This window comes from Stegodyphus dumicola, chromosome 11, assembly GCF_044657685.1.
Source record: "Stegodyphus dumicola isolate Sdum_Otavi_A_Nest chromosome 11, ASM4465768v1".
In the NCBI taxonomy this organism is placed as follows: Eukaryota; Metazoa; Arthropoda; class Arachnida; order Araneae; family Eresidae; genus Stegodyphus; species Stegodyphus dumicola.
This window is the reverse complement of record NC_140778.1, coordinates 119,887,136-119,914,384: the sequence shown is the minus strand read 5'-3', so window position 1 is coordinate 119,914,384 and position 27,249 is coordinate 119,887,136. Positions and strand designations below refer to the sequence as shown.

The following is a 27,249-nucleotide window of genomic DNA, read 5'->3' as shown; positions in this document are numbered from 1 at the left end:
ATAATAAGATTTAGTTATATTCAGTAATCAAGACCACAGAGTCAAATGTTAAAATACAAAGTGCCTGTTACTAGGCTCTATCGAACTGTGCATACGACCTTAGTCAAGGTCGAGTTGTTGTTGACAATATGGCTGACGCAAAATGAAGCTGGTCAGTTATTCAATGTTTCCACAGCTCAATAGATAGAATGTAAGAAGCCTACCTTGGCAGTGATAAGACGAACATGGTAATCCAATGTAATCCTGGGTAATGAATTTTTTAAACACTTTTAACAATGATTTCTTGGACTTAGAATAAATTTCGTAAGGTTAACACATTACACAACACTGTTGACACACACAGAAGAGACGCTACGAAGACAAGAACAATGGACGAATAACAAAAACACTAATTTCATAAAAACCACTAGACGCACAAACACATAACTTATATCAAAATGCTCCTCCAACACTCACTCAAAAACAACTTTTCTATCACTTGTAATTAAAATTTCCGCTAATTACAGGGAATAATTGCGGAGCGCTTACAGACACGTCTTACTCCCTCGACGGACTCCCCGACCCGGACTAGTAAACCAGGCAGAAAATTGTCCGAAACAGTTGTTCGTGTGAAACAAACGCCGTGTGATATGGGCCTTAAACAACTCACGGTGGAACGGCGCTAGCGCCAGGGTGTCTGGGCCGAAGGCTCTACCGCAGGTCGAACTCTGGTGTATCTTGTAATGTTTTTGAAAGTAGATTTCTAAGGAGTCAGTTGTGGTTGAATTTTGAAAAAAGATACATAAAAGTGCCAAAAACATAAGCAGTGAGTGAGTAATTTTCGATGGTGAGAGTGTCAAGCATCTGACGAGCTGGTGACATGTTGCAAGGGAACATATTAGACGCAACAAGCAGTCTCTTAAACAGGGTAAGGAACTACAATATAAAGATATTCGAAATATAACGAGCCTCTTACGGAATGTCGCAAATTTATGCGCAAAATGCTAGGTTTCGAAGCGACGGTCTTCCCATCAAGGAACTTTATTAGCTACAGGATTGGTGATGGTTCATGGATATAAGGAGGCTTTTTGTGATTGTCATTTGCCAAGATCATTTCTGTTGTAGTGGAAATGTCAGCGTATGGTAATGATGGTGCAATGAATCGATATATGTCCATTAACTCCGCGTATATTTGTTTAATATTTTTCTTCTTGGAATGTAAATTGAATCACCTCAATATGGTTCGTGACATCTCTCTGTTTCTTCTGCATGCTAAAAACACAGCATCTTTGAAATTTTGGACGAATACACATTGTGAAGTCCTGTTAATATCCTAGCAGCATCAGATAATTAAATACTAGGAATTCTAATGAGCACAAAATGTGCTCATTAGAATTCCAAATAATTCATTAATTGCAGTGAACGTTATTTAAAAATCTGCATAATTAGTAGAAGAAACGCTAAATATCGTAATATTCAAACCTATCATTTTCAAAAACTCTGCCTAAAATGATTAGCCTAAAATTAAAATGTTTCTAACTTATTTAGGTATTTAAGTTATGTTTCTCCATGCACACTTAATTAAATATTTTTTTATCTGTTACTCCAGCATAGTATTTATTTTCTTATCTACGAGTTCTATTATTGGCCCTGTCCTGAAATAAAAAATGATCAGTTATCAGAGATCTGTTTCCCGAATATTTAAACGCTGGCGTTAATTTATGAGCAGCAATCTGATGCGTGCTATCGGTGTGAGCGGGAATATCCACAGATAAGATAAATTAATTTAACTATAATATTTTCATAATTAGTGCAACGGTAGAAGTTAGTTTGCAATCATGTTGTATATTTCCTTCCTAATATTAGCTACATTAGTTACCGGACCTTTTGCAACAGGTAAATATTTAATTTTTATTAAAAAGTAAACTTTGTTTTCCTTCATTGCATAAGAACGTTAGCGTAATGAGTTCAAACTATAAACTTATAAGGGATATATCTGTTTTTATTAATATTATCTCCATCAGAATCAGATGCTGAGAATTAAGCATTTTTTATTCACACATATTTCAGGATTTATGCGCGAATTTCACTATTATCTGAAGAATTTTTATAATTTGATGCATTCAGTAACACAAATTTCTGAACTTTTCTAAGCTAAGCTAATTCAAAATTATTCACAAATTCACGTATATTTTTTAGAAGGAAATAATTAATAAGATATTAAAAATTTATTACAGTTCGTTTAAAGTCTTGGAAATTTATCAAATATTTAGCAAAACATTAGATATGAATATTTAATACATATAAAAATTTGGATAAATTTACTTTTATTTGTAATTTATTTAGATTTTAGATATTCATAAATAAATTGTATCAGGTGTTTGTTACCGTTCAGGACCTCATTTTAAAAAGAAGAAATTAATAGTTTCCTTACATCATTTGTACTGAAACTGCGTTTTAATTCCATATCATCTGTCCATGTTGCAGGAAATGTATAAAGGAATATGACAGTTATTTAGTTATATCATTTGATACTAGAAACTGCATCTACATCTACTACATATGTAAAATATCCCGCAATAATTGGGAGTCTGTTCCGTAATGGAGGACGGAATATGTTTGATATCTTTCAGATTATTGCATTATAAATTTTTAATATATTTTTGTGCAAAAAGAAACATAACGCAATAAAATATTGTTGAGAAGGAAAAGAAAAATATAACTTTGTTATAACTGATGTAAAGTGAAATACAAGAAGTATGCAAGAAATTCTCTCTTCATGTTTAAAGGTTTACGAGACTTCAGATTTACAGCCTAAACCAACAGAAAAGAGATTTCACAGTTAAAAATTTCAGGAAAATTTAAATGATAAAAGCTTTCGAAACACCATAAGAATTTTTAAAAATATTTATACCTGTAGCTTAACAGGCAAATAAAAACAATCTTTTATTATTTATGAATATGTAGAATAGGCTAATGAATTTAACAGTTAGATATCATATGCGTTTTAATTTACATCAATTATATCATTAAAATAAAATGAAGATTAAATTTGTTGAAAACCCTGTTTATTATTTTTAAACAGCATCAATTTATTAACAAATAACAAACTGAATAAATTTGAAAAACAAATTTAATCTTTATATTTTCCCGCATGGCCACACCAAGATTTTGTATTATATAAATAAGCAGAAAATGAATTGGTATCAGCGTATAAGGTATTTCTCCCGCCTTTTTGTTGTGTGGTGGTCTGCACGTTCAGTGCGTAATTGAGAGATCCATGGTTCGATTCCCAGCGAAGGCGGTGCATATTTTTCATCTTGCCTGCTTCCAAAAATACCTAATGCCTCTACAAGTGTAGAAGTTGATATCATTTATTTATTGAATATAAATTGATATCATTACGTGTAATACAGCATGGAAGATAAATTAACGGCCTGACTTTTCACATAGCGATAACATTTGACAAAGTTTTCTTTTATATTATTTTTGTTTTTCCCGTTTGTTAACATAACGCAACCAAGTTAAACCAAGACAAAATTTTATACGTTAACTTGAAACACTCTACCTCTTTCGAATAATGTTAAAAGCAAAGTTTCAAATGGCAAATGATCCATCCTAACACTTCCAAAAACGCAAGGAATGTTCGAAAAACATTTGTTTCATATTTTTTCAGATTTATTCTTTTTTGAGTTATTGAAGAAAGCGAAGCTATTCTTTATCGTGCTCAGGAGATTTTCTGTCACATGTTTATATATATATATATATATATATATATATATATATATATATATATCATACTACTTGTTTTGTTTTTTTTTTTTTTTACTTCGATTTTATTTCTCTAATTTCTGGTGGAATGATTGCCCTACAAAGATATTTTAATCGTTTCCTTTGTATATAACATGAAAAAAGTGATTTGTCTCATAATATAAATATCCTCATTAATGAGGTTCCTTCCCTGGAAATTACACTAATTAAACTTTATACACTTTTTTCTCTTTATATTTTGGGATTCTCAATAATTTTTCCACTTTTTATTTTCGCTAAGTCTTATGCGCAAAATATTTCAGAAAATACCCTTGAGTCATCCTAAGGCACCTATTATTTTAAACAGTTGCACTAACAACTATATGGTTACAGTTGAAAACATCGCGGAGGAAATAACGGAAGGCGAAAACGTCGCGCAGAAAATACCGTGGGAGAAAATAAAGCAAAGAGGAAACATTGCAATTCTAAAACATCGTTGTACAAAATATCGTGATGGAAAATAAAGCAGTTCAAAAACTTCGCAGTTTACAAACATCGCAGTCGAAAATATCGTGGTAAAAAATAAAGTACCTACAAATCATCGCATGACGATAATATCGCACACATGCGTTTTTCAGGCTTTAGTAACTGTAAATAGATATGCGCATAATGATTTATGGGCGCAAGATGGAACGAAGGATAATTTTTACTTTTATATTTTTTAATAACTAATGAATTTATATATAAAAAAAACAAGAAATTTAAACAAAAAAGAAATATATTTTTCACTGTCAGAATATCAGATTAACAAAAGTGAAGCAAATAATCGCATAATTAACTCAGCACTTTGTTTGATAGATAAGGGCATGCAGTTACTTATCTTCCTTTTTCTAATCTTTTTCAGATTATACTTTTCATGAAAAAATACCAGTAAAACTTTATAAACAAAAAAAGAATCTGAAAGGTCTCAGATTTTAAATTACATCCAAAGGGACTTTTTTAAACATTTTGTCTGTTATTTTTATTTGTTAAATATCACGTTCTTCGTACTTAAATCATAAAATTCAATTCAACAGCAATATTGCAAAATATTTAAAAGAGCATATCTTTAGAATTTCCGTTACACAGTCTCGATAAAAATAAAGATAAAAATGTTTCTTTTTTCCTACAATGTTGCCAATTTTCGCTTTGAAATCCTTGAGTTTGTTAATCAAAAATTTCGTTAAACTTTTACAAAATATGAAATCGATAATAAAACAAATTCCAAATTTCAAATTTGGGCTTCCACATGCCCATATTCGCAGTAGGATTACGTCATTTAATATTCGATGGCTCTATGTACCGTTGTTTTATCACAATGCGAGAAATATACATACATTTATGCAGATTTTTCATTATTTAATTTCTTCAAGTATAATGCAGGACTCTAACATTTGGTGGCAACAGTTTTAAAAGTGAGACGGACATTTTTAGTGGACCAAAGCAAAATCGCTAAACGAGAACAATAGTCCTTCAGGGACAAAGCCCCTTTGGACTAATAATTTATTAATGACCTTTGCTAGTTAAATGTCAATTTAAAATTACGTTGCACTAATTTTCTATGCTTAAGTCTCCATTTTAAATTTTCAGCAAATATTTATTAGATAATAAAAAAGTATGAAAGTAAAAATGATCCTTCTTTCCATCTTGCGCTCACAAATCGTTATGCTAGTATCCTCTCACAGTTATTAAAGCCTGAACTACGCATGCTTGCGATGTTATCGTCATGCGATGATTTGTAGGTACTTTATTTTTTAACCGCTTTATTTTCGACGACGATATTTTGTACTACGATCTTTTAGAACTGCGATGTTTTCTCTTTGTCTTATTTTCTCCTACGATGATTTGTGCCACGACGTTTTCACCTTGCGTTGTTTCCTCCGCCCCGTTTTCGTCTGCGATGTTTCGGCGGACACCCATCTATATAATGCCCGTAACCCAAGTGAAAAAGAAGTATTTACACCATCCAGTATCCTTTAAAGTGAAAATAACATATATCCAGAAATAGTTTTCCAAGTAACTTGCAAGTTAATGATCTCATGTAACGTGCTATTTGAAAAGCAAGCTTTGAAAATTGGAAAAATAAAAAAAGAGAACAAATAGAACTGCTTTGGAGACCTAAGCAATGAATTTCTGAAGAAATAAAATCCTTACAAATAATAACATTTTTCAGCTGATGGAAATAAAATACTGAAAGAATTATCCAAAAGTTTCGATTTGTTGATTTTCCAGATTAATGATTGAATACATGGAAGCTTAAGAAACGAATCCTACGCAACCCGCTGCAGCTTATCTAAGAGGACACAAGAACCCACTGCATGCCAACGTCTTAATAAGAAAAAATACGCGAAAGAAGACTTTGGATTCCATCAACAGTCTGTTCATATAAAGAGATAGTTATTGAGACATATTTAATGATTTGTATTAGCTAACTTAATAACTCCTACACTTTGTATTAGCTAATTAATTAATAACTTCACATTTTTACCCATGATACTCACAAATTTAATCAAAATGTAACTGCATCTAATTTAGAAATGATTTTGTTTTTTTTATCTCACTTTTCACGAAATAAATATGCAACAATAGGAGCTAGTTTCGAATTTATTGTTTCTAGTCTTCCAGTTTATCACTTATTATTTATCAGTGTTTGTCGCTCTGTGGAAAGAGTTTAAATTTAGTTGTTCGTCAACAAGAAGGAAAATCGTCAGCATTATTTACGTCATAATTATTTTCAAAAAGGATAATTTGTTTATGCGTTCTGGCATTATATATATATATCACGCCATTTCTTTATCATTCATACCATTAGGCCAGACGTCAATACAATCTTTGCCTTCATGCATACTAATAAAAAACATAAGGCTTATTATTAGAGATAGATACCTTTTATGTAATAAACTATATTATATTTCAAAACACACGATAATCTCTTAGCTCTATAAAAATTCACAGAAATATTAAGCAGCACATGTGTTAAGTAAATTATCCGGCTTTATTACGGATGACAAAAATCTATCGAATAAACGTTTAAGAAATTTTTTAACAGATAAAAAAAGCACATTTTTTTTAGAAAACATGAAAACAGTAATTCTTGACTGTACGGAGCATAAGGTACATTATCTTCCACACAGTCTGGTTTACAGCCGACTGTAAGAGTGTTGCAACTTGCCAGCGATTTTTTTTCCTTCCTTCCATACATTTAATTTTTAATCATCTGTTAATGATTATTAAACTAAACGATTTAAATGCATTACACAGACTCCTAAATTATATATATCTTAAATTTACCTTTAATATGATTAAAAATTTATAAAAGGAACTATTCTGTAATTTCTGAAAGAAATGCAATTAAAAAAGAAATATGCGTAAACTCTTCAGAACCATCATCCTATAAGAATGGTCAGTGTTTTAAAACTTGCAACTTTTTTTTTCTTTCTCTTTTCCCCGCAAACAAATGCAGAACTACAGTGTTAATATTCAATTATTAACTAATTATTTAAGTTCATATCAGGAAAAAGAAAAGAAAGATAGAGAATATTTGAAATATTTTTTTCTGTTTTCTTTTCAAATAGTCCATAAATTTTACTTTATAGGGCTTAGCATCATGCTGTAAGGATGCATTACACTGAAAACGATTCTTAACGAATGGATGATTTAATTAATTCAAAGAGTTTCATAAGCAATGTTCTCAACTTTTTTCCCCCGTGCACCCGTTTCCCCATTGCTAGAATATCATTCTCGCCTTCCTTTCCAAAATTCAAAAAATGCATGTACATTTACTCGTATTTAAATTTATATGATTTTTTTCATGGCATAGCAGATAGTAGGCGGAGTCAGTCTGACCTCATTACCCCCCCTGAAACTGTGAAATTCTCTCATGGGGGAAAGTCCTCCCTTACTCTGAAAACTTGGTTTAAACCTTATTAAGCTTAGTCCATAGGTGTTTACAGGATTCAGATTTCCTAACGCAGTTCTTTCAAAAGCTTTGAGGGTCTAGATCTCATATATCTCAAGACCTCATTTTCTGGACAGATTTTGATGACCTTCCTATGTGGAAGTTTGGTTTATATAATTTAATTGTAGCTTAATTGTAGCAAAACAAGGGAAGGCTATCTGTGGAAGGGAAGGGACGCCTTCGCGGAGGACGTTCTAAGGAGAAGTACCTCGTATACACGTTATACATGGGGAAAAACATGAAAACGCCCACGTCCCTTTTGTTTCGAATCGAACCCAAGACGGAACTACCAGTGTTCAGCGACTATACCGCTTCGCTGCTGGGGAGATCCGTATAAGGATGGGATACCATAAGGTCACAACATCGTGTCAGTAAGAAGAACTTATGTTATTCTACTAAAGCAAAGGAGCTAGCTTGTCGTTCCGCTCTCCAGGTAATTCAATATTGTAAGACACAAGTAGGTTAACAGTTCACACACAAAAAACAACATTTATTCCTATTCGTTTACAAAAAAGGCTCTCAATGCTACAAATTTAGGGCTAAGCGTTACTGCGATTATTCGTGTTTCATCTCTCCAAACAAGAAGAACAAAGTAGTCTTTTATAGTATCCAACACCTTTCGAAATCCTTTCAGAAACTAATGTGCTACTTTTAAAGAAGTGGTTAAAATCTTAAAGAAGCATCTTTTAAAAAATAGTCAACTCCAGTTTCTTCGAAGAATTCCTAGACTCTAAAGTAATAGCCCGTAAATTCGAAATATTTCACAGATACTGACATGCATATTTTATCTTAGTATATTAAGAATAATGTCTGAATTTTTAATACTGTATTCAAACTTAATAAGCCGTATTATTATCTTTTAAATATTTATCATATAAAACTTCATCATGTTTGATATTTATGATATGTGATCACCATATAAAAATCACATATGCAAATAGTAAGCAAGTAATTTAAATTGTAATTTGAGTACTTTAAAAGCAATGTTTGCATAAAAGACCAGTTTAATGCTAAATAACTAATATGATTTACATGCAAATGGTATTTTAAGTAAACAAAAGTTATATTTTATATTAAGTTTTTCTAGGCAAAAGCAATTATTAACAATCATAAAATTAATTTGTTTCAAATAGCTCATGGCTTTACAAAAATGCGAAATTTATCTGCTAGAACATTTTTGCCCTTTGTTTTTGTCTAGGTTTATTCTAAATATTTAGTATGCAATACAGATATGAGATACACATATGATAGACTACCATTTTTAACACATTAAGTCCTTTTCAGTTGCATAATGAAGCTTTTAAAGAAGAAAAAAAAAAGTTCAACAAAATTTTTTCCTAATTGTAGAATAATATATTTATTTGTTCTTAAAATCAGATTCCATAAGTTATTGATAAATACGTCAATCAAAGCAGGATTCATTTCAAGTATCAAGAGAGTTGAGCCGATTGAAAGCAATAATATCAAATTGAGTTATCATTTGAATTTTTAATGAGTTCGAAATCTTAAAGGAAATGTGCAAAAGTTTTGTAATTTGGCATATAATAAAAAATTATGAGCACACTAATTAGAGTATTACCGATCATTGTAAGGAATTATTTTAGTTTTTTGCTGGATAATTATATTTTAATTCTACAGATTTTATTTTAATTTAAATGTTTATCCTGGAAAAGGTTTTCCCGTTTAAGACGAATAAAATAAAATAAAATAAATAAATTAAAAATAATAAATTTTCTCAGAAATAATAAATATTAAGAATCTCATCTCTCAGAATTATCAGTATACATTCTTATCTCGTATCATTAATCTCTTAGTATCATTAATTATCAATATACATTTTTATCTCAATTAATTAAAATTAATAAATTTTCTCGGAAATAATAATAGTCCTTAAAATGAGAAAATAAATTTTCTCGTTTTAATGAATATTTGAGTCTCCTCTGAACAAGGAAAATTAAAACAAATTTTTATCTTAAAAATACATATTAAAGGGTTTTCTCCCTTCATTTTTGCAATATAGTTATTTCTGTAAATAATTTTTTCTGTATTGTCATGCTGCAACTTTGTAAGTTAATTAATGGTTTAGGGTATAATTTTACTTAATTTTTTCAGATAACACAATCGATGAGCTTCCATCCACCGCAGACTATATTTCAGAAAAATTCAGCATTTTCAATAGAATATAAAAGTTCTGTATTTATGTTATAGATTTCGTGTGTCTCTTAAATGCGATTAATATCAAAATTATTAACATCACATTGCAAAAATTAAAAATTCCATTGAGAATTTTAAAAGCATAAAACTTCTTAATGTTGGCCCACCATCGGCCGAGCGGTCGCTGAACACTGGTAGTTCGGTCCGAGGTTCGAATCCCGCGAACGGGTTGGCTGCATAGGCGTTTTCCTGGTTTTCCCCATGTGTAACGTGTATTCGAGCCAGTTTCCCTTAGAAAGTCCTCCACGAAGGCATCCCTCCCCTTAGGCAGATAGCCCTCGAGGCTTTGCTATAATCACACACACACACACACACACTTCTTAATGTTAGACATTTTACAATTGATACATAATATTTTAATTCTCCTAAAGCCCTTTTTGTAGTTAAAGTTAAAAAGAAAGTGTTTTTTTACTAGAAATCAAAATAAACTGTTTTTTTAAATATTTTGTGCACTGTTTTTTCTTTTCGAACTTATTTATCGTTTAATAACATATTATTTTACTTAAAATTTTCAGATAATACAACCAATGTGTTTCCATCCGCTGCAGCAAATATCTCTCAAAACTCTTCTATAGAAAATTCAACAGTTTCAAAAGAATGTAAGAGATATGTTTTAATAATTTTAATTTCATACGTATCATAAGTGCATTTAATATCTAAAATGTTAACAGCGAATGATAAAATATTGCATTCTGTTGACAATTTGAATGGTATAAACTCCATAGCATTACTCTCTCAAAATTTGCAATTGATGTATAATATTTTAATTTCCTTAAAGCAAATTTTACAAATGAAGTTGAAAAAATATTTTAATCAAAATCATAATAAATTATGAGTTGTTTGGGGCATGCGGTAAATTCTGCAACAGATTAATCAAGTAGGTAAATATTTATTAATTATAAAAATATTTAATAACTTATTTTATTCTAATTTTGAGACAAAAGCACCAATGGCTTTTCATCAGTTGCAAAAACATATCTCTGAAAATATTTCTGTGGGAAATTCAGTATTGTTGAAAGACTGTAAAATTTCTATGCTTATGATTTAAATTTCGTATTTTTCTTATGTGCAGTTACTATTCAGAATATTAAAGCCACATCAAAAAATATTTATGATTGTTGTTACATATGGCTCTATTGGAAAGACCAGTTCATACATATAAAACAGCTCAAGTATCTCACAGGAACAACGATATATAATAAAAGAAAACAAACATTTAAAGTAAGGATCAGAACAAATGAGCATGGGAACAAAAGGCTAAGGCGGCTCAGAGTAAAAATATTTAATTCTATTAACAATGCCAACAGCATAAAATTTCTGTAATTACTGTATCACACATTTCACAATTAATAAATTATTTTAATTATCTTAAAGCGTTTCACATAATTAAACAAAAAATGTTGTGAAGGAAAATTATAATACAATAAGATCGGTTTTCAATCTTTCCGTTCTGAAACAGGAATATCAAGTAGAATAATCTTTGTACTGTTATGCTGTCTCTTTTTTATATTATTTATTCTTTAATATAGATAAGAACTGTTTTTAATCTTTCCGTTCTGAAACAGGAATATCAAGTAGAATAATTTTTGTACTGTTATGCTGTCTCTTTTTTATTTTATTTAATTTTTAATATAGATAAGAACGGTTAAGAACGGTTTTTAATCTTTCCGTTCTGAAACAGGAATATCAAGTAGAATAATTTTTGTACTGTTATGCTGTCTAATTTTTATTTTATTTAATTTTTAATATAGATAAGAACGGTTTTTAATCTTTCCGTTTTGAAACAGGAATATCAAGTAGAATAATTTTTGTACTACTATGCTGTCTCTTTTTATATTATTTATTCTTTAATATAGATAAGAACGGTTTTTAATCTTTCCGTTCTGAAGCAGGAATATCAAGTAGAATAATTTTTGTACTGTTATGCTGTCTCTTTTTTATTTTATTAAATTTTTGTTATAGATAAGAATGGTTTTTAATCTTTCCGTTCTGAAACTGGAATCTCAAGTAGAATAATTTTTGTACTGTTATGCTGTCTGTTTTTATTTTATTTATTTTTTAATATAGATAAGAGCGGTTTTTAATCTTTCCGTTCTGAAACAGGAATATCAAGTAGAATAATTTTTGTACTGTTATGCTGTCTCTATGTCTTGCATTTATTCTTTAATATAGATAAGAACGGTTTTTAATCTTTCCGTTCTGAAACAGGAATACCAAGTAGAATAATTTTTGTACTGTTATGCTCTCTCTTTTTTATTTTATTTATTTTTTAATACAGCTTTTTACTTAAATGTTTCAGATAACACAGACGATCAGTTTCCATCAACTACAGAAAATAATTTCGAAAACTCAACAACAGAAATTTCATCACTTTCAGAAAAATGTAAGGACTATATTATTTCATCTCTAAAGTCAGTTAGAACCTAAAATGTTAACTGCGTATGAAATAGTATTCAATGATATTCATTACTTAAGTAGCACTAAATCGTCGCAATATAATCTCTGACATTTTGCAACTAATGTATTATTTCCTTTTATTTATAGCTCACTTTTATATTAAACATGAAGAGAATTACGTTGTATTCAAATTTAATAAAAATGTAAATTCATCTGATTTTAATAATTGCATGGAAGGATTAAACGCAATGTTGAATGTCTCATTTCATCAAGGCCCACCAGCGACCGAGCGGTAAGACGCTGAACACTGGTAGTTCGATCCGAGGGTCGAATCCCGCGAACGGGCTGGCTGCATGGGCGTTTTCGTGGTTTCCCCCATGTGTAACGTGTATACGAGTGTTTCCCTTAGAAAGTCCTCCCCGAAGGCATCCCTCCCTTTAGGCAGATAGCCCTCGTATGCTTTGCCATGATTGAATAATCCAATCCATTTCATCAATACGCACAATTTTTAATTAGATTTTAAGGTATAATATAAATCATTCTGTTACGCACCGCTGAAATTATGATATTGATAGTAAAAACAGAATTCATCAGTTTATTAAATTTCAAATTTAAGTAAACTGAAACAGATATTCCAGTCTTTGATGAAAGATCAAAACGTACACAAGAATACTCGCCGTTGTATCCTTGTGGCTTATGTCATATATGCTACTACAAAAATGTGGCATTTTAGAAATAAGTAAGCTAATAACAGCGTATATTGATAGATATCTGTTTAGATAACAGATGATCAGAATTGAAAATAATTAATTAATTCGATTTTTGTTCTAAATAAAATTTTGCTTTTTATTTGTCAGTTTATTTTCTTTATTTTTCATTGATTTAAATAGTAAAAAGGTAACACAGAACACTATGTATTACTTAAGAAACTATTAAACGAGTACGCCATCCTCTTCCTTTGCAAGTATAGAAGGGACTAGGAAAAAAGGAAGATGATGAATAGACTGTGTATAGGCAGATTTCAAGACTTTAAAAATCAATCATTGGCGGACCGTCGCGACTGGACGGATCCTTTGTAGGAATCTTGTTGAGACGACCTTGGATGGTAACAGTCTATAGTGCAACTGAAGAAGGAAAATAAAAATCAGATTTTTCCAGCGAAACATCAGCAGAATATTTATCCTACCCGAATAACAGAGACACAACCGTATATCCCACAAAATGCAAAGGAGTCTTTAATACATATTAATCTTTCGCTTAACTTTAAATAGGTAGTTACTAAAAGTACATCGCACTATCCATACTTCCTCTAAAGGATTTGGACAATGAAACACCTACATCTTGGAGATAATAATGTTTAATACAAAGCAGACTGTTCTTCGGAAATCCCTTTCTACAGAAATTCTGCTTCCAAAGAACGGATAGAATACCTATATATTCATTGAAATTCATTTTATTCTTCGGGTTATTTTGTTTATCATTAAACTGTTGGAAAACTGTGGCTAATTCATATCATGATTGTGAAGGAAGAAACACGTATTCAAATTCTATCTTCTTAATTTTCTTTAATATACTAAATGGTGTTGAAAGAGAATTTATGCAAGATTTACAAAATGTTAAAGTCCAACAACAGTCCAATATTTTGTAGATCCTGCATAAATTTTATTATGCACTAATTTTATGTTCTTTTCTGCGAGGAATATGTTTTATTATGGAATTCAATTTTATTTTTTATCCTGCCTAAATTTTATTTTTTGCGGAGAATTTATGCAGGATTTACAAATTGTCCATGAAATCATTTTATCACCAGTTTTGCAATTAGTGCATTGTTATCTTAATACACAAAACTTCACTCGAGCCCTAGCCCCTTCAGGTACTTATCACTTTTGGAGGATATTCTTTACTGTTGTATCACAAGTCAGTCAATAACTGGCAAGAGCAGGGATCACTATCACCTGCTGTGAGTATACCGACCAAGCATCAAAGCATCGAGCTCCAATATTAAAATATCTAAAACCCTAATTGTCAATTTCCTTCATGATGCCTCAACAGTGCCAGATTGTGACATAACTGTCAAGAATGTGCAGTATTCCTAGATACTTCTACATCACTGTGGATTAAACTGTCCTTTCTTGACTTACCTTAGGTATTAGACTGGTTAACTTTTATTCTCTCCGGCAGAGGTTTTTCACATTAAAGTTAGTGAGAAATAGAAAAAGTAGTAAAAATTAGCACATTAATTATCAGTATACATTTTGCACTGTGTATTGTTCATTTCTGAACATCTGAAAGTACCTAAACCAAAGTTTAGCTAATAGCTTGAAGAGTCTGAAGTTCAGTTCATCAATATCTTTGCTACAGCTGCCTAATCGCGTTCATTGATATGAAACTTGGAACAATTCTAGTGTGTCTTCTTTCTTTGCAATCATTCAAAATATGTCCTATACAAAGTGAACGGTGAATAGTTATTTCTCGAACACAATCTCGTAGTGTGGATGGTTCTTTGACTGGGGTGATTGAACTGAGTTCTATTAATTAGAAACCAAATATTTTACTTCGAAGCTCCGTAACTAATATGCAGATCAGTTTCCTGATGCGAGTGTGCTTTGGTGTTCAGGTCTAGAGACGCATCACATGTTGACATGTCTGATTATAGATATGGATACTTAATGACACCAGTACGATTATTAAAGGGTTTTTATCACAAATATAGTTAAAAAACCCTTTAATTTAGTGTAAACGTATCCATAAAATTTTTATTCTATTGTTTATGTTTTTTCAGTTAATATTTTTATAGTTAATTTCTTTTATATCTTATTTAACGGTTTTTAAAAGGCTCTATTTTCGATTTAAACGCAAGTAATATAAATGTATATGTTTTAAAAATCTGTTTGTTTGGAGAAAAGTTTTTAAAAAAATCTGAAAGCTTTCAGATTTTATATTACGCCTAAAGGAACTTTTTTAACGCTTTGTGTGTTACCTTTAGTTATTAAATATTATGTTCGCACTTAAACCATAAGTTCAATTCAACAGCAATATCGAGAAATAGTTACAAGAGCATATCTTTAGAATTTCCGATGCACAGTCTCGCGTATAAATGTATCTAAATTTTTTTTTTCGTACAATGCTGCCATTGCTCGGTTTGAAATCGTTGAGTTTGTTAACCAAAAATTCTTTAGTGTTTTACAAAATATGAAATAGATAATAAATTCAAAATGTGGGCTTCCACATGCCCATATTCGAATGGAGGAACGTGATTCAAAATTGGATGTGTCCATGTAACCTTGTTTTTTCACAGTGTAAGAAACATACATACATTCATGCAGATTCTTCATTATTTAGTTTAATTAAATATAATGCAGGATTTTAATATTTGGTGGCAACAATTTGAAAAGTGAACCGACATTTAGAGTGAATGAAATTAATAACACCTCTCGGCAAACTGGCCTTTTGGGCTAAAAATGCTTTGAGAATTATTTTAGCCATATAAACTAAAGGACAAATATCGTTCAGATTTTTTAAAAATTTATTTTTTACTTTTCGATTGTATGTTTATGGCAAAGCATTTTATTTGTACTCTGCGGTAAGATTTTTATGTATACGGAATATTTTACGCTTTTTTAATATGTTTTGTTCTTAATGCATGTCTTTTACGGACAGAGTATGTCACAGTAAGTAATATCAGTATGTCACCTGCAACGAATTTTTCGAAAATATTTACATTTAGAAGAATAAACCGTTCAAAATAATCTAAATACTATAAATTTTCTAAAATTAATCTCTTTCCTATTTTTCTGAAATTTAGCATCTAAGTGCTTGCAATTTCTGAAACTTTAAACATAGTAATAATATTGAACAACTCAGTAGCTTCTCGTGTGTTATAATTTTAATTTCTGATAATTTTCAATGATTTCGTAACTTTTAAATTTCTGTTAAAAGTTCTCGGTGTTAGTTCAAAATAATAGTTTAAAAGAGAACTTTTGGGAAATCCCAAAATTCAAATTAAAAGCCTATGCATTTAAATACTTTATACAATTTTCGCCCAACTTTTGTTGAATCAGTTCATTTTAAGAGCTAAATTTTAGATATAGCTTCACAGAAGGGAAAGTGATTAGCGATGCTGAATGCAGTACGAAAGATCCCAACTCGAATCCCGAAGGAAACGTGGGTGATTGAAAATGTATTGCGGTCGTACGGCTTGGATGCTCTTAAAGTATGTGGTTAGCTGAAAGTCCTCCCGAGAGATTGGTTGGTAGAAAGGGTGGAATTACATCCGAAAAGTGAGAATATCAACAGTAGCAAACTTTATATATTAAAATACAATAGCAGTACTTAATTATAAATAAAAAAAAAACGGAAGATCCCAACTCGAATCCCGAAGAAAACATGGGTGATTTAAAATGTATTGTGGCCGTACGGCTTGGATGCTCTTAAAGTATGTGGTTATCTGAAAGTCCTCCCGAGAGATTGGTTGGTAGAAAGGGTGGAATTACATCCGAAAAGTGAGAATATCATTAGTAGCAAACTTTATATATTAAAATGCAATAGCAGTACTTAATTATAAATAAAAAAAAAGCAAGATTTTAAATTCTTTTCTTGTCTGATAAATTTATTTACTTAAATGTTCCGGATAGGAAAATTAAAGAAGTTTCATCAGTTAGAGTAAATATTATCAAGAATCTCTACTCGCATAAATTAACATTTTCAGAAGAATTGCACTTCTATTTATATTTTGAATTAAATTGTCTCTAAATATTTTGAATTTAAATCATCTATAGTTGACGCACAACATAATATTAAACTCCACTAGCAAATTCAACCGCAGAGATCTCCACAATTATGTCTCTAAAGATACTTTATGATTAAAGTGTAATATTTAAATTACATAAAGCTTTTCTACAATAGCAGTATTTAAAACTTCCTTGGCTTCTCCTTTATGCGATATAGACGTAGTTATGTTGTATAGAAGTGCAAGTGAATATATTAATTTACAATGAATAATAAATTTATAATGTTAACATCTATGAGAATTAATTTTTAAATATTGTTTAAGCTCATTTTTCGTTTGAATACGGTAAAGCTCTGAACAGCCGTTTGAATACGGTAAAGTATTGTAAAGGCGAGTGATGTTTTCGTTTCTCACGAAGGCCGACGTGAGATCACTTTGGGATCAAAGGCCGACGGCTAGCTGCCTTTTCCGGCCCTTTTCTTTTCGGACTGTGCTAGCAAGCCGGCATCTATCATCAAACTATCGCTTCAAGAATCGTCATCGTTTCGTCCAAGCCCTTGGTGGCAGTTGTTGGACCGGTTTCTTTCTCTTTGCTGCTGGGAGTTCAAGGGTGAAGGACGGGCTTCGGCCTGTGTCTTCACTGACTGTCTCTTCACCTACGACCTCGTTTCATGATGCACGATTAACTTTCCCGAAAAGTCGGATGATATGGATTCGGATTTATAGAAAGCCAACTGTAGTTTTTTTTATTGAATATATTCATTCTATATGCAGTTGCTGAAAATTCATCCTGGGTGGAATGATATTTTTTAAGCAAGAATCATAAACGATCTCGTTGTGCAATTTAAGACTCATCCATTGTATATCGCCACGTGGTGCACTGCTCCAAATTAATTCACTGGTAAAAGCTTCAAAATCAAAAGAAATTTCAAGATAAGTATATTCCTGGTCTACATGTATCTTCGATTCCAGGTTTTTCGTGATTTATAGAAAGTGATGCAAATGGATAGTGCTCTGTAGTGTATCGATAAACGAATGGACGCTCTGTATTTATAGTAGGACTATAGTTATGATCTGATTATTTAATTTTCTTGTTTATTTGTGTGAGCTCAGCAATAAAATTTTTGATAAGAAAGATAAATAGAGTGAATTGTAGACGAATAACTTGTATTTTCTTCTTCAACTATCACAACGTCTGGGGTAAGTACTTTATTTTGCTATCCTCTGTAGGTCACATATTTTATCCCTATCATTCGGGTTATTGCGGAAACGACGTGATGTTCTCTTAATCACTTTTATAATTTCATCGCTGATAGAATTGATATTCAAAATTTGGTTATCACTTATACACCTGAATAATTATATTAAATATTTCTCATAGCCTACAGAAATTAACACATTTTCATTACATAAGAAATTAAAATATATAAGTATTTTTACTACATACAAATATTTTCACAACACGGACACAATACGTGTTTTGCTGGTTTGGAGGCGAATAGCTTTAACGGGCGTCAAAACTTGACTGGTTGAAGGCATTCCATGTTGTTTGCGTGGGAAAAAGGTATGTCACTTTAAAAGATGGGGCTGCATTTTTTCAAATTTTGGGGATTAATTATTGCCTTTTTTCTAGTTGGTTAGAGAGAGTTTAAGTTTTGTGTTGGATTGGATAACTTTAATTTTATTGATATTTTGAGTCAATAGTGATTTTAAAGATTGTCTATAATTTGAGCTTCATCGAGGTTTTAAAGTGTTTGCACGATAGCCAGCAGAGATTTTCAGTTTTTTTTTCCACCTTTGAAAAATTTACAGTTAGAACAGAGGAATGCGCGAATAGGTTCGAGCGCAGCCCGACGGCCTTTCGGGCCGACCGCGATGTGCGAGTCCAGTTCCTGCCTCTCCGTGCTTGCCGGTTTGCGACACCGGGTCCGAGCGCGATGCGGGCTCCCATCGTACAGTTGTCGGAAAATGTGGCTGAGGATCTGGGACTAGGTCCCGCGTTTTCCCCTACCAGCAGTTTTCGGAAATTTTTATTTTGATTTCGTCCCTGGTTTCCCCTTTTCTTGTTGGAAAATAATTGAAGATACTGCATATCCAGATTGCAGATAAAATTTATACGTGGGTGTGTCGTCATCTCCCTCTGTCGCTTTCTGTTGTCGTTGGGGGTATCAAATCACGTATGTGTAGTTTAGTGACTGGGATTAGGATGTTTTAGAATTCGAGTTACTGAAATTAGAATGTTTCAGAATTCGAGTTAAGTTGGACCCTCTTGCTGCAGAAGGGCAGTTTTCCACAGCGGGTGAATTGACCAATTGGTGCCGCCTTGATGAAGAAGAAATTTTAAGTTCTTTTACGTGCGTTTCGGCTTATCATAGGGAGACGAAAACTGAATTGGAAACCTCCCTCCCCCGTGAGTTGATTTTTTTTTTTTTTTAGTCCAAAGGGATTTGAATCCCGAAGGACTATTAGTTTCGTTTTGGCATTTTGCGTCGCACGGATAAATGTCGGTTCACTTTTCAAACTGTTGCCACAAAATGTTAGAGTCCTGCATTATATTTGAAGAAATTAAATAATGAAAAATCTTCATAAATGTATGTATATTTCTCACATTGTCATAAAATAACGGTACATGGAGTCATCGAATTTTGAATAACGTAATCCTCCAACGAATATGAGCATGTGGAAGACCAAATTTGAAATTTGAAATTTGTTTTATGATCGATTTCCTATTTTTTAAAACTTTGACGAATTTTTGATTAACAAACTCAAGGATTTCAAAGCGAGCAATGGCAACGTTGTGCAGAAAAAACATTTTTATCTCCAGCGCGTGAGTCTCTGTATCGGAAATTCTAAAGATATGCTCGTTTTAAAACTATTTTGCGATATTGCTGTTGCACTGTATCTTATTGTTTAAGTGCGAGGAACATGATATTTAATAAAGAAAGGTAACACACAAAATGTTAAAAAACGCCCCTTTGGACGTAATTTAAAATCTGAAACATTTCAGATTTTTTTTTTTTTTTTTAATTTTTTTCTGTATCACTATGTGTTTTCTAACTTATTACACTTAACCGATATAATTATTTGTGAAAAGGATTATTAGGTTAAATGTATTGTCGTTCATTTAAAATAAATGATTTGTAATATTTATATATGTAATGTCAGATAAGCGATTATAGTGAAGTTTCCTTTTAGTGCAAAAAAAAAAAGAAATTTTTTCATTTTCCAAATGTGAATTATTATTTAATGATTTGTAGTATTTATATACGTAATGAGAGATAAGCGATTATACTGAAGTTTCCTTCTAGTGCAATAAGATAAATTGTTCATTTGTCCAACTGTGAATTATTTCGTATTAGGAAATTGAAATATGTGTTGTTTATGCAGGTAAACGAAACATGTTGTAGGGACTTGGATTCAGTAATCTCAGCCATCTAAAATTACAATTTTTATGGTAGATTTAATAAATGTTTTTATTGTTTTATTATTGTATGTTTTATTTGAATTTTTATCTGGTCCTCTACTGCAGGTCATCCATGTGATTCTTGAGGAAAACATGGTTATTTCTTTTCCAATTCGAACCTGGGTAACTTACTGTGAGTAGTAAAGAAATTAATTTGTTGTGATTATACGATCGGATTAATGGATTGGTGATTAACTTATTACTTGTCGGATTTGACCTTCTCCGGTGTTTTGAGGTGTTCTGTGTTATATTTAAATGAAACATGTTTATGGCTATCTTTAGAGTTGTACTGAAATTTATGTGTTTTCAGGAAGGAGAGCTGATATAGTTATATTTTAGAGATAGCATTTGTAGAAGTAGAAAGTGAATCACATTTTCGTATTTCATCGAAAAATAATCTTTTAATTTTACGAAAACACTAAGGAGGATATTCTTTCAGTAGTGACTTAAAGCGAAGGAGATTTGTAATGATAAACTTTATTTTAGTATGTTGATGATTTATGCAATTTAGTCTAATTTAAAGTCTTAGTTTCACAATCACCAGCCACATAAAGACTTCAGATTTCTTTATGAGAGTTTATTTTTATTTATTTATTTATTTATTCATTTTGCTGCACAGAGAGAAAGGTTAAGTAAGTAAGCAGGCATTTTAAAAGTAATTAATATAGAAAACCGTTTTTTTTCTTATTTAACAGATACATAGACATTCTTTTAGGTATGTGGTATTTATGTCTTATTAATGTTTAATTAGCTTTATCAACACTTTTCAGTTACCATTTCGGTCAACGTTTCAGGAGCTGCAGGAAATATTTATGAAAACACACTGGAAAATTTCCTCGTTTTTAGATTAGCCATATATTTATATTTTAATATTATAGCTTTTCGGTGAAGTACTGTTAATGCACAAATTTTGAATATTACATTAAAATTATTTCATTATATTGCAATTTTTACAGCATAAAATCTTCATAATAGCAAATTCATTTCAGATATTTTACAACTAATTTAGCATTTAAATTATCTCAAGGTCTTTTACTACACTTACTTACAACTTAGAGCTCATGTTTAAAGGGTAAATAACTTGAAGACAAGCTGTAATGAATAAAGATGTTCCTTTTCGGCAGTATAAGTTTGAACCAACCATATTTTCAAATGTTATTTTATCACTGTGTTAATTCGTTAAATACATCATTTGTTCAGATAAAATATTTAATGAATTTCAACAACTCTAGGAAACTTTTCTGAAACTATTTCTCAAGAAATATCAGAATTTTCAGAAAAATGTAAAAGCTATGTAATTATTTATATTTTAATATTGATGTGTCTCTGAAGTAGAGTTAATGAAATATATTTCTTTACATTTGCAATTTCGAGAGAATAAAGTAGTCGTGATTATATCATCTCAGAGTGTTTACAATTAATATATTTTTTTTAATTCTCTTAAATGTTTCTTGCTTCATTTAAAGGAAAATACTTTGAACATAAATTGTAATAAAACAGCATGTTTTAATTTGGCTGTATACACTATCTGGCCAAACGTATCCGGACACCCTGTGGTAGGGACTTGGAGAGTCCTGAGACATATATTAATATTATGTTGGTCCCCTTTGGCATCGATGAGAGACTGTCCACGTTTGGGGAGACATCCCACAAGTTTTAGACACCTGAAGGTCAGGAATTTACTTCCAGGCGTCCATTACAGCTGAAGTGAGTGCTGGCAGTGAAAAAGCCAATTAAGGTTTTGAACACCCATTTCATCAAATCGTGGCTGCGCAGGTCTCGATGTGTGAATGGAGCAGTTACCTTGCTAGAAGAGAAATGGGCCTTCCCTGAAATACTGCGTTAATGTTGGGAGAGCGGTATTGTCCAAAATGTCAACATACAACTTAGAGCTCATGTTTCCTATCACAGGGACTAAGGGACTCAGGTCAAATCATGAAAACACACCCACACTATAATGCTGCCACCATCAAACTTTACTGTCAGCAAAACGCAGTCACTTAACGCCTGACCATACAGACATCGGTAGATCGCCCGAACGCCTGATTCATTTTGTACCTAGTGCTTTCCCCCATCACGTTAGTGCATTGCTCATTGCTTTCAAGAAATGTTAATGACATGCCAATCATTCTTCTGAAGCAATTAAAAGTAGTTCTATTATAGAAACTGCACACAGTGTGGTGAAAGCGTCCAAGAAAGAAGTCGCTTCACTTAAGAAGGTTATTGTTAGCGATGTAACATTCTACTTGACATGGGGGGAAGGAAAACCATTCCAAGAGAAATTCTTACACACGGGCATCTACGATGTTTGAGAAAAAAAGATTTGGTCTTCTCTCGATGCGAAAGAGTTAAGAAGCGCTCGTTGGTCGTCGGTCAAATCTCACACGTCCATCAAACGGCTAGATTGTAGAATTTCATCACGCCAAAGAACATTTTGAATCATGTCCATAGTCCAGTGATGCTGAGATTATCAGCACTGGGCAATCGAGACTTTGCATTCTGGGGAGTGATGTACGGCTTGTGAACGGCAACACGACCATGGAGATTTTTTTAACTCTCGACGAACAGCCCTGCTGCTAATACTAACTATCCTGATGAACTTTGGGGTGATTTCAACCAACAAGGACTTGTACTTTTGTTTCCCTACATTTTTTAGAGTTTAATTATTTTCCGCATACCACTTCGTTTTGCTGAAGTTTCAACGCCTCGACGCTTTAGGAGGGGGTTCGGATAATTTTGGCCAGATTGTGTAGGTGTGAAGTTGACAACTTTTTTGAATGTCATGTTAAACCTTTTTTAATTCGTTAAATATATAATACATTATTTTATTAATTTTTTCAGATGAATTAATTACTGAATTTTCAACAACTATAGAAAATATTTCCGAAAATTCTATAGCAGGAATTTCGACATCTTCAGAAGAAAGTAAGAACTATATATTGACTTTCATTTTGATATTAAAGTGCGTCTAAAATGCATGTAATGTCCAAAATATTAACAGTAAATGGCAAATATTTAATTATATTAGCAATTTTGAGAGAAATAAGTCTCTGTAATTCTGTCTGAGTAATATCATCACATCTATTTCATAATTAAAAGAGGCGTTTTTTGTATTTGAAGGAAACATACTTTGAATCAAAATTATAGAAAAATAGTAAGTTTCAGTTCGACGGTATAGATATAAAGTAGAAAAACTTTCAAACCTTATTTTAAATCATTTTTGTTTGTTAAATGTGTAATAATTTTATTTAACTTTTCAGGTAAATTAACTAGTACATATTCAATAACTATAGAAAATATTTCTGAAAATTTCACACTAGACAATTCGACTTCTTCAGAAGAAGGTAAGAACTATATATTTATTTTAATTTTGATATTAATTTGCGTCTGAAGTGCATGCCATGACCAAAAAATTAAAGAGTACATGCAAAACATTTAATTACATTTCAATTTCGAGATAACTAAATCTCTGCAATATGAGTAATATCATCACATCTATTTCATAATTCAAAGAATATTTTATTTAGATTAAGGTGTTTTTTGTACTTGAAGGAAACATACTTTGAATCAAAATTATAGGAAAATAGTAAGTTTCAGTTCGACGGTATAGATATAAAGTAGAAAAACTTTCAAACCTTATTTTAAATCATTTTTTTTTGTTAAATGTGTAATAATTTTATTTAACTTTTCAGGTAAATTAACTAGTACATATTCAATAACTATAGACAATATTTCTGACAATTTCACACTAGACAATTCGACTTCTTCAGAAGAAGGTAAGAACTATATATTTATTTTAATTTTGATATTAATTTGCGTCTGAAGTGCATGCCATGACCAAAAAATTAAAGAGTACATGCAAAACATTTAATTACATTTCAATTTCGAGATAACTAAATCTCTGCAATATGAGTAATATCATCACATCTATTTCATAATTCAAAGAATATTTTATTTAGATTAAGGTGTTTTTTGTACTTGAAGGAAACATACTTTGAATCAAAATTATAGGAAAATAGTAAGTTTCAGTTCGACGGTATAGATATAAAGTAGAAAAACTTTCAAACCTTATTTTAAATCATTTTTGTTTGTTAAATGTGTAATAATTTTATTTAACTTTTCAGGTAAATTAACTAGTACATATTCAATAACTATAGAAAATATTTCTGAAAATTTCACACTAGAAAATTCGACTTCTTCAGAAGAAGGTAAGAACTATATATTTATTTTAATTTTGATACTAATTTGCGTCTGAAGTGCATACCATGTCCAAAAAAATTAAAGAGTACATGGAAAACATTTAATTACGATTCAATTTCGAGATAATTAAATCTCTGCATTACGAGTAATATCATCAAATATACACTGAAGAGCCAAGAAAAATGCAAATCTGCCTAATGTCGTGTAGCCTTCCAAGCACTCAGAAGTGTCACAATAAGGCGTGGATGGCATGGACTCGACAAATGTCTGAAGGTGTGCTGAAGATAATTCACACCATAAATCTTGCTGCGCAGTCCACCAATCCATAGGAATGCGAGATAGTGGAGATATCTTTGAAAGAGCATTGAAAGGCATGCAATAATGTTCATGTCTGGGAAATCTAGGTGGCGAATGGACGCGTCTAAATTCAGAAGAGCGTTCTTGCAGTCACTCGGTAACAATTCGCGACGTGTGGGATGTCGCATTGTCCTCCTGGAAATATATCCAAGTCAGTCGAAATGCACCATGGCCATGAATAGAAGCAGGTGATCAGAGAGAAAGCTTAGTTATCTGTCACCTGACAGAATGGTATTTAGACATATATTGGGTCCCAAATTACACCATCTACACACGCCTCATACCATGACAGAGCCTTCAGCAGCTGCAACAGTTCCCTGTTAACATGTAGCGTCCATGTAGACTCCACACGCGTACTCATCCCTCCCGCCCGATACAATTGGAAACGAAACTCGTCAAATCAGGCAACTTACATAGTTTCGGTCATCAACTTTCCAGTGGCGGTGTTGGCGGGCCCAAGCGAGGGGTAAAGCTTTGTGTCGCGCAGTCAACAAAAATATTGTCTAACCACACTAGCGAGAGTAGTTTGGCTGAGAACCAAGATGGGTCAGTTTAATTGAAGGGGTGTGGGTGAAAAGCGTGGGTATTTCTCCCTCTCGGAGGTCGTAGCGGTTGTAACAGCTTTAATATCGTTATTAATCTCTCGTGCATTTGAAATAGATGAATAATAAATAATGTACAGGTTATTGGCAATATTGAAACGCAGGCTCGAGAGCCGCATGCATTTTCTCGCACAAAGCATGTAGTTATTTTTTTAATAAGTTTTTATACCTTTTCTTCTCTTGTTTGTATGTTGCCATTTTTTAGTATAAAATAAAAGTTATTGCTGTGTTCCATCATTGGAATTTACTTCAAATTGTTTAAGAAGTATCGCAGGGTGGGGTTGAAAAGCGCGGGTATTTTTTCCTCTCGGAGGTCGGGGGTCATTTAGTGCTTTTTCATACAATCGTTAAGAATCGCTGTTACTTACCTTCTTTTACCTTTAAATCTTCATTTTTACGATGAGTTCTAGCGTTCTAGAAAGCACTAGAAATAAAACTTTCCGCAGCGATTTTAAGAAATTAGTGCATAACGTTATTAAAGTTTGCGATGACGAATCACAATTAGGAAGACTGACCATCCCAGTTACGCAGCCAAAAATGTAAAGGGGAGAAAAGATATGGCAAGTCTAATTAAAATTAAAATAATTTTTATGCAACCTCTTCTCATTAAATTGCTTTATTTTATTTATAGATCATTTGATTATAATAATAAATGTAATTTATTAAAGAATATTTAACACATAAAAGTTTTTCATTCAATGTTTGAAAATATTAAAAATTAACAAAGATGCATTATCTACATTATTATTAATTTAATTGCTCTCTATTAAATATTATTATTAAATTAATATTATCTATTAAAATATTTATAATCTAATGATGAATTGTATTAAGACAAATATTTTTCTATTACAGTTCTTTTAATGTTTTTTGTTTGAAATGTGACGATCTGATGTTTCTATGCATTTTAATTTAATTCTATAAATTTAAAATTTCATGGTATATCAGCTTAAAATGTATAAAGCGCAGACAAACATTTTCTGTTGCGCAGCGCTCGAAAGATAGAGCGTGAAATAGAAGAACTATTTAAATCTAACCGAACTACTGCACTCACCCCTATATCATTGATAGATATGCCCACTTCCGCCCCGAGCCGGATGTTTACATAAATCTGGAATACGTAGTCGGACAGTACCCGCGTGGCCTTTCGCTTCCGAAACCCCATATCAATGATGGTCCGTTGAATAGTTCGCAGGCGGACAAGTGTTGATGCTTCATAATTAAAATCTGCAGTAATTTGAGGAAGGGTTGCACTTCTGTCACGTTTAATGATGCTCATCATTCGTGGTTGGACCCGCTCTTTCGCGAGCTTTTTCTCGGCGTCAGCGTTATCGAAGATTTAATGTTTTACCGGAATCTCGGTATTGACTGGACATTTGTGAAATGGCCATACGCAAAAATCGAAATTTTATCGCTACCTCGGAAATTTATGTCCCATCTCTCGTGTGCCCAATATAACATCACGTTGGAACTCACTTAAATCTTAATAACTTGCCATTGCATCAGTAGTAACAGAGCCAAAACTTTGCCAGATACTTGTCTTATGATATATGTCTTATGT

The 27,249-nt window shown here is 31.7% G+C and overlaps 1 protein-coding gene across 5 annotated transcripts in view; it reads left to right on the top strand.

Moving 5' to 3' along the window:
- Positions 1-1,713: 1,713 nt before the first annotated feature.
- LOC118199321 (uncharacterized) overlaps positions 1,714-27,249 on the top strand; it is a 54,987-nt gene continuing 29,451 nt past the window's right edge. For 2 of the 5 annotated variants that reach the window (XM_085827161.1, XM_085827158.1), the window contains exons 1-7: positions 1,714-1,875; positions 10,456-10,539; positions 12,240-12,323; positions 23,371-23,454; positions 23,790-23,873; positions 24,222-24,305; positions 24,654-24,737. In XM_085827161.1, coding sequence (XP_085683287.1) covers positions 1,818-1,875; positions 10,456-10,539; positions 12,240-12,323; positions 23,371-23,454; positions 23,790-23,873; positions 24,222-24,305; positions 24,654-24,737 — 562 coding nt within the window. In that variant the 5' untranslated portion in view covers positions 1,714-1,817. The remainder of the gene's footprint in view (positions 1,876-10,455; positions 10,540-12,239; positions 12,324-23,370; positions 23,455-23,789; positions 23,874-24,221; positions 24,306-24,653; positions 24,738-27,249) is intronic. The other 3 variants (XM_085827159.1, XM_085827163.1, XM_085827162.1) reach the window with 3 other exon arrangements.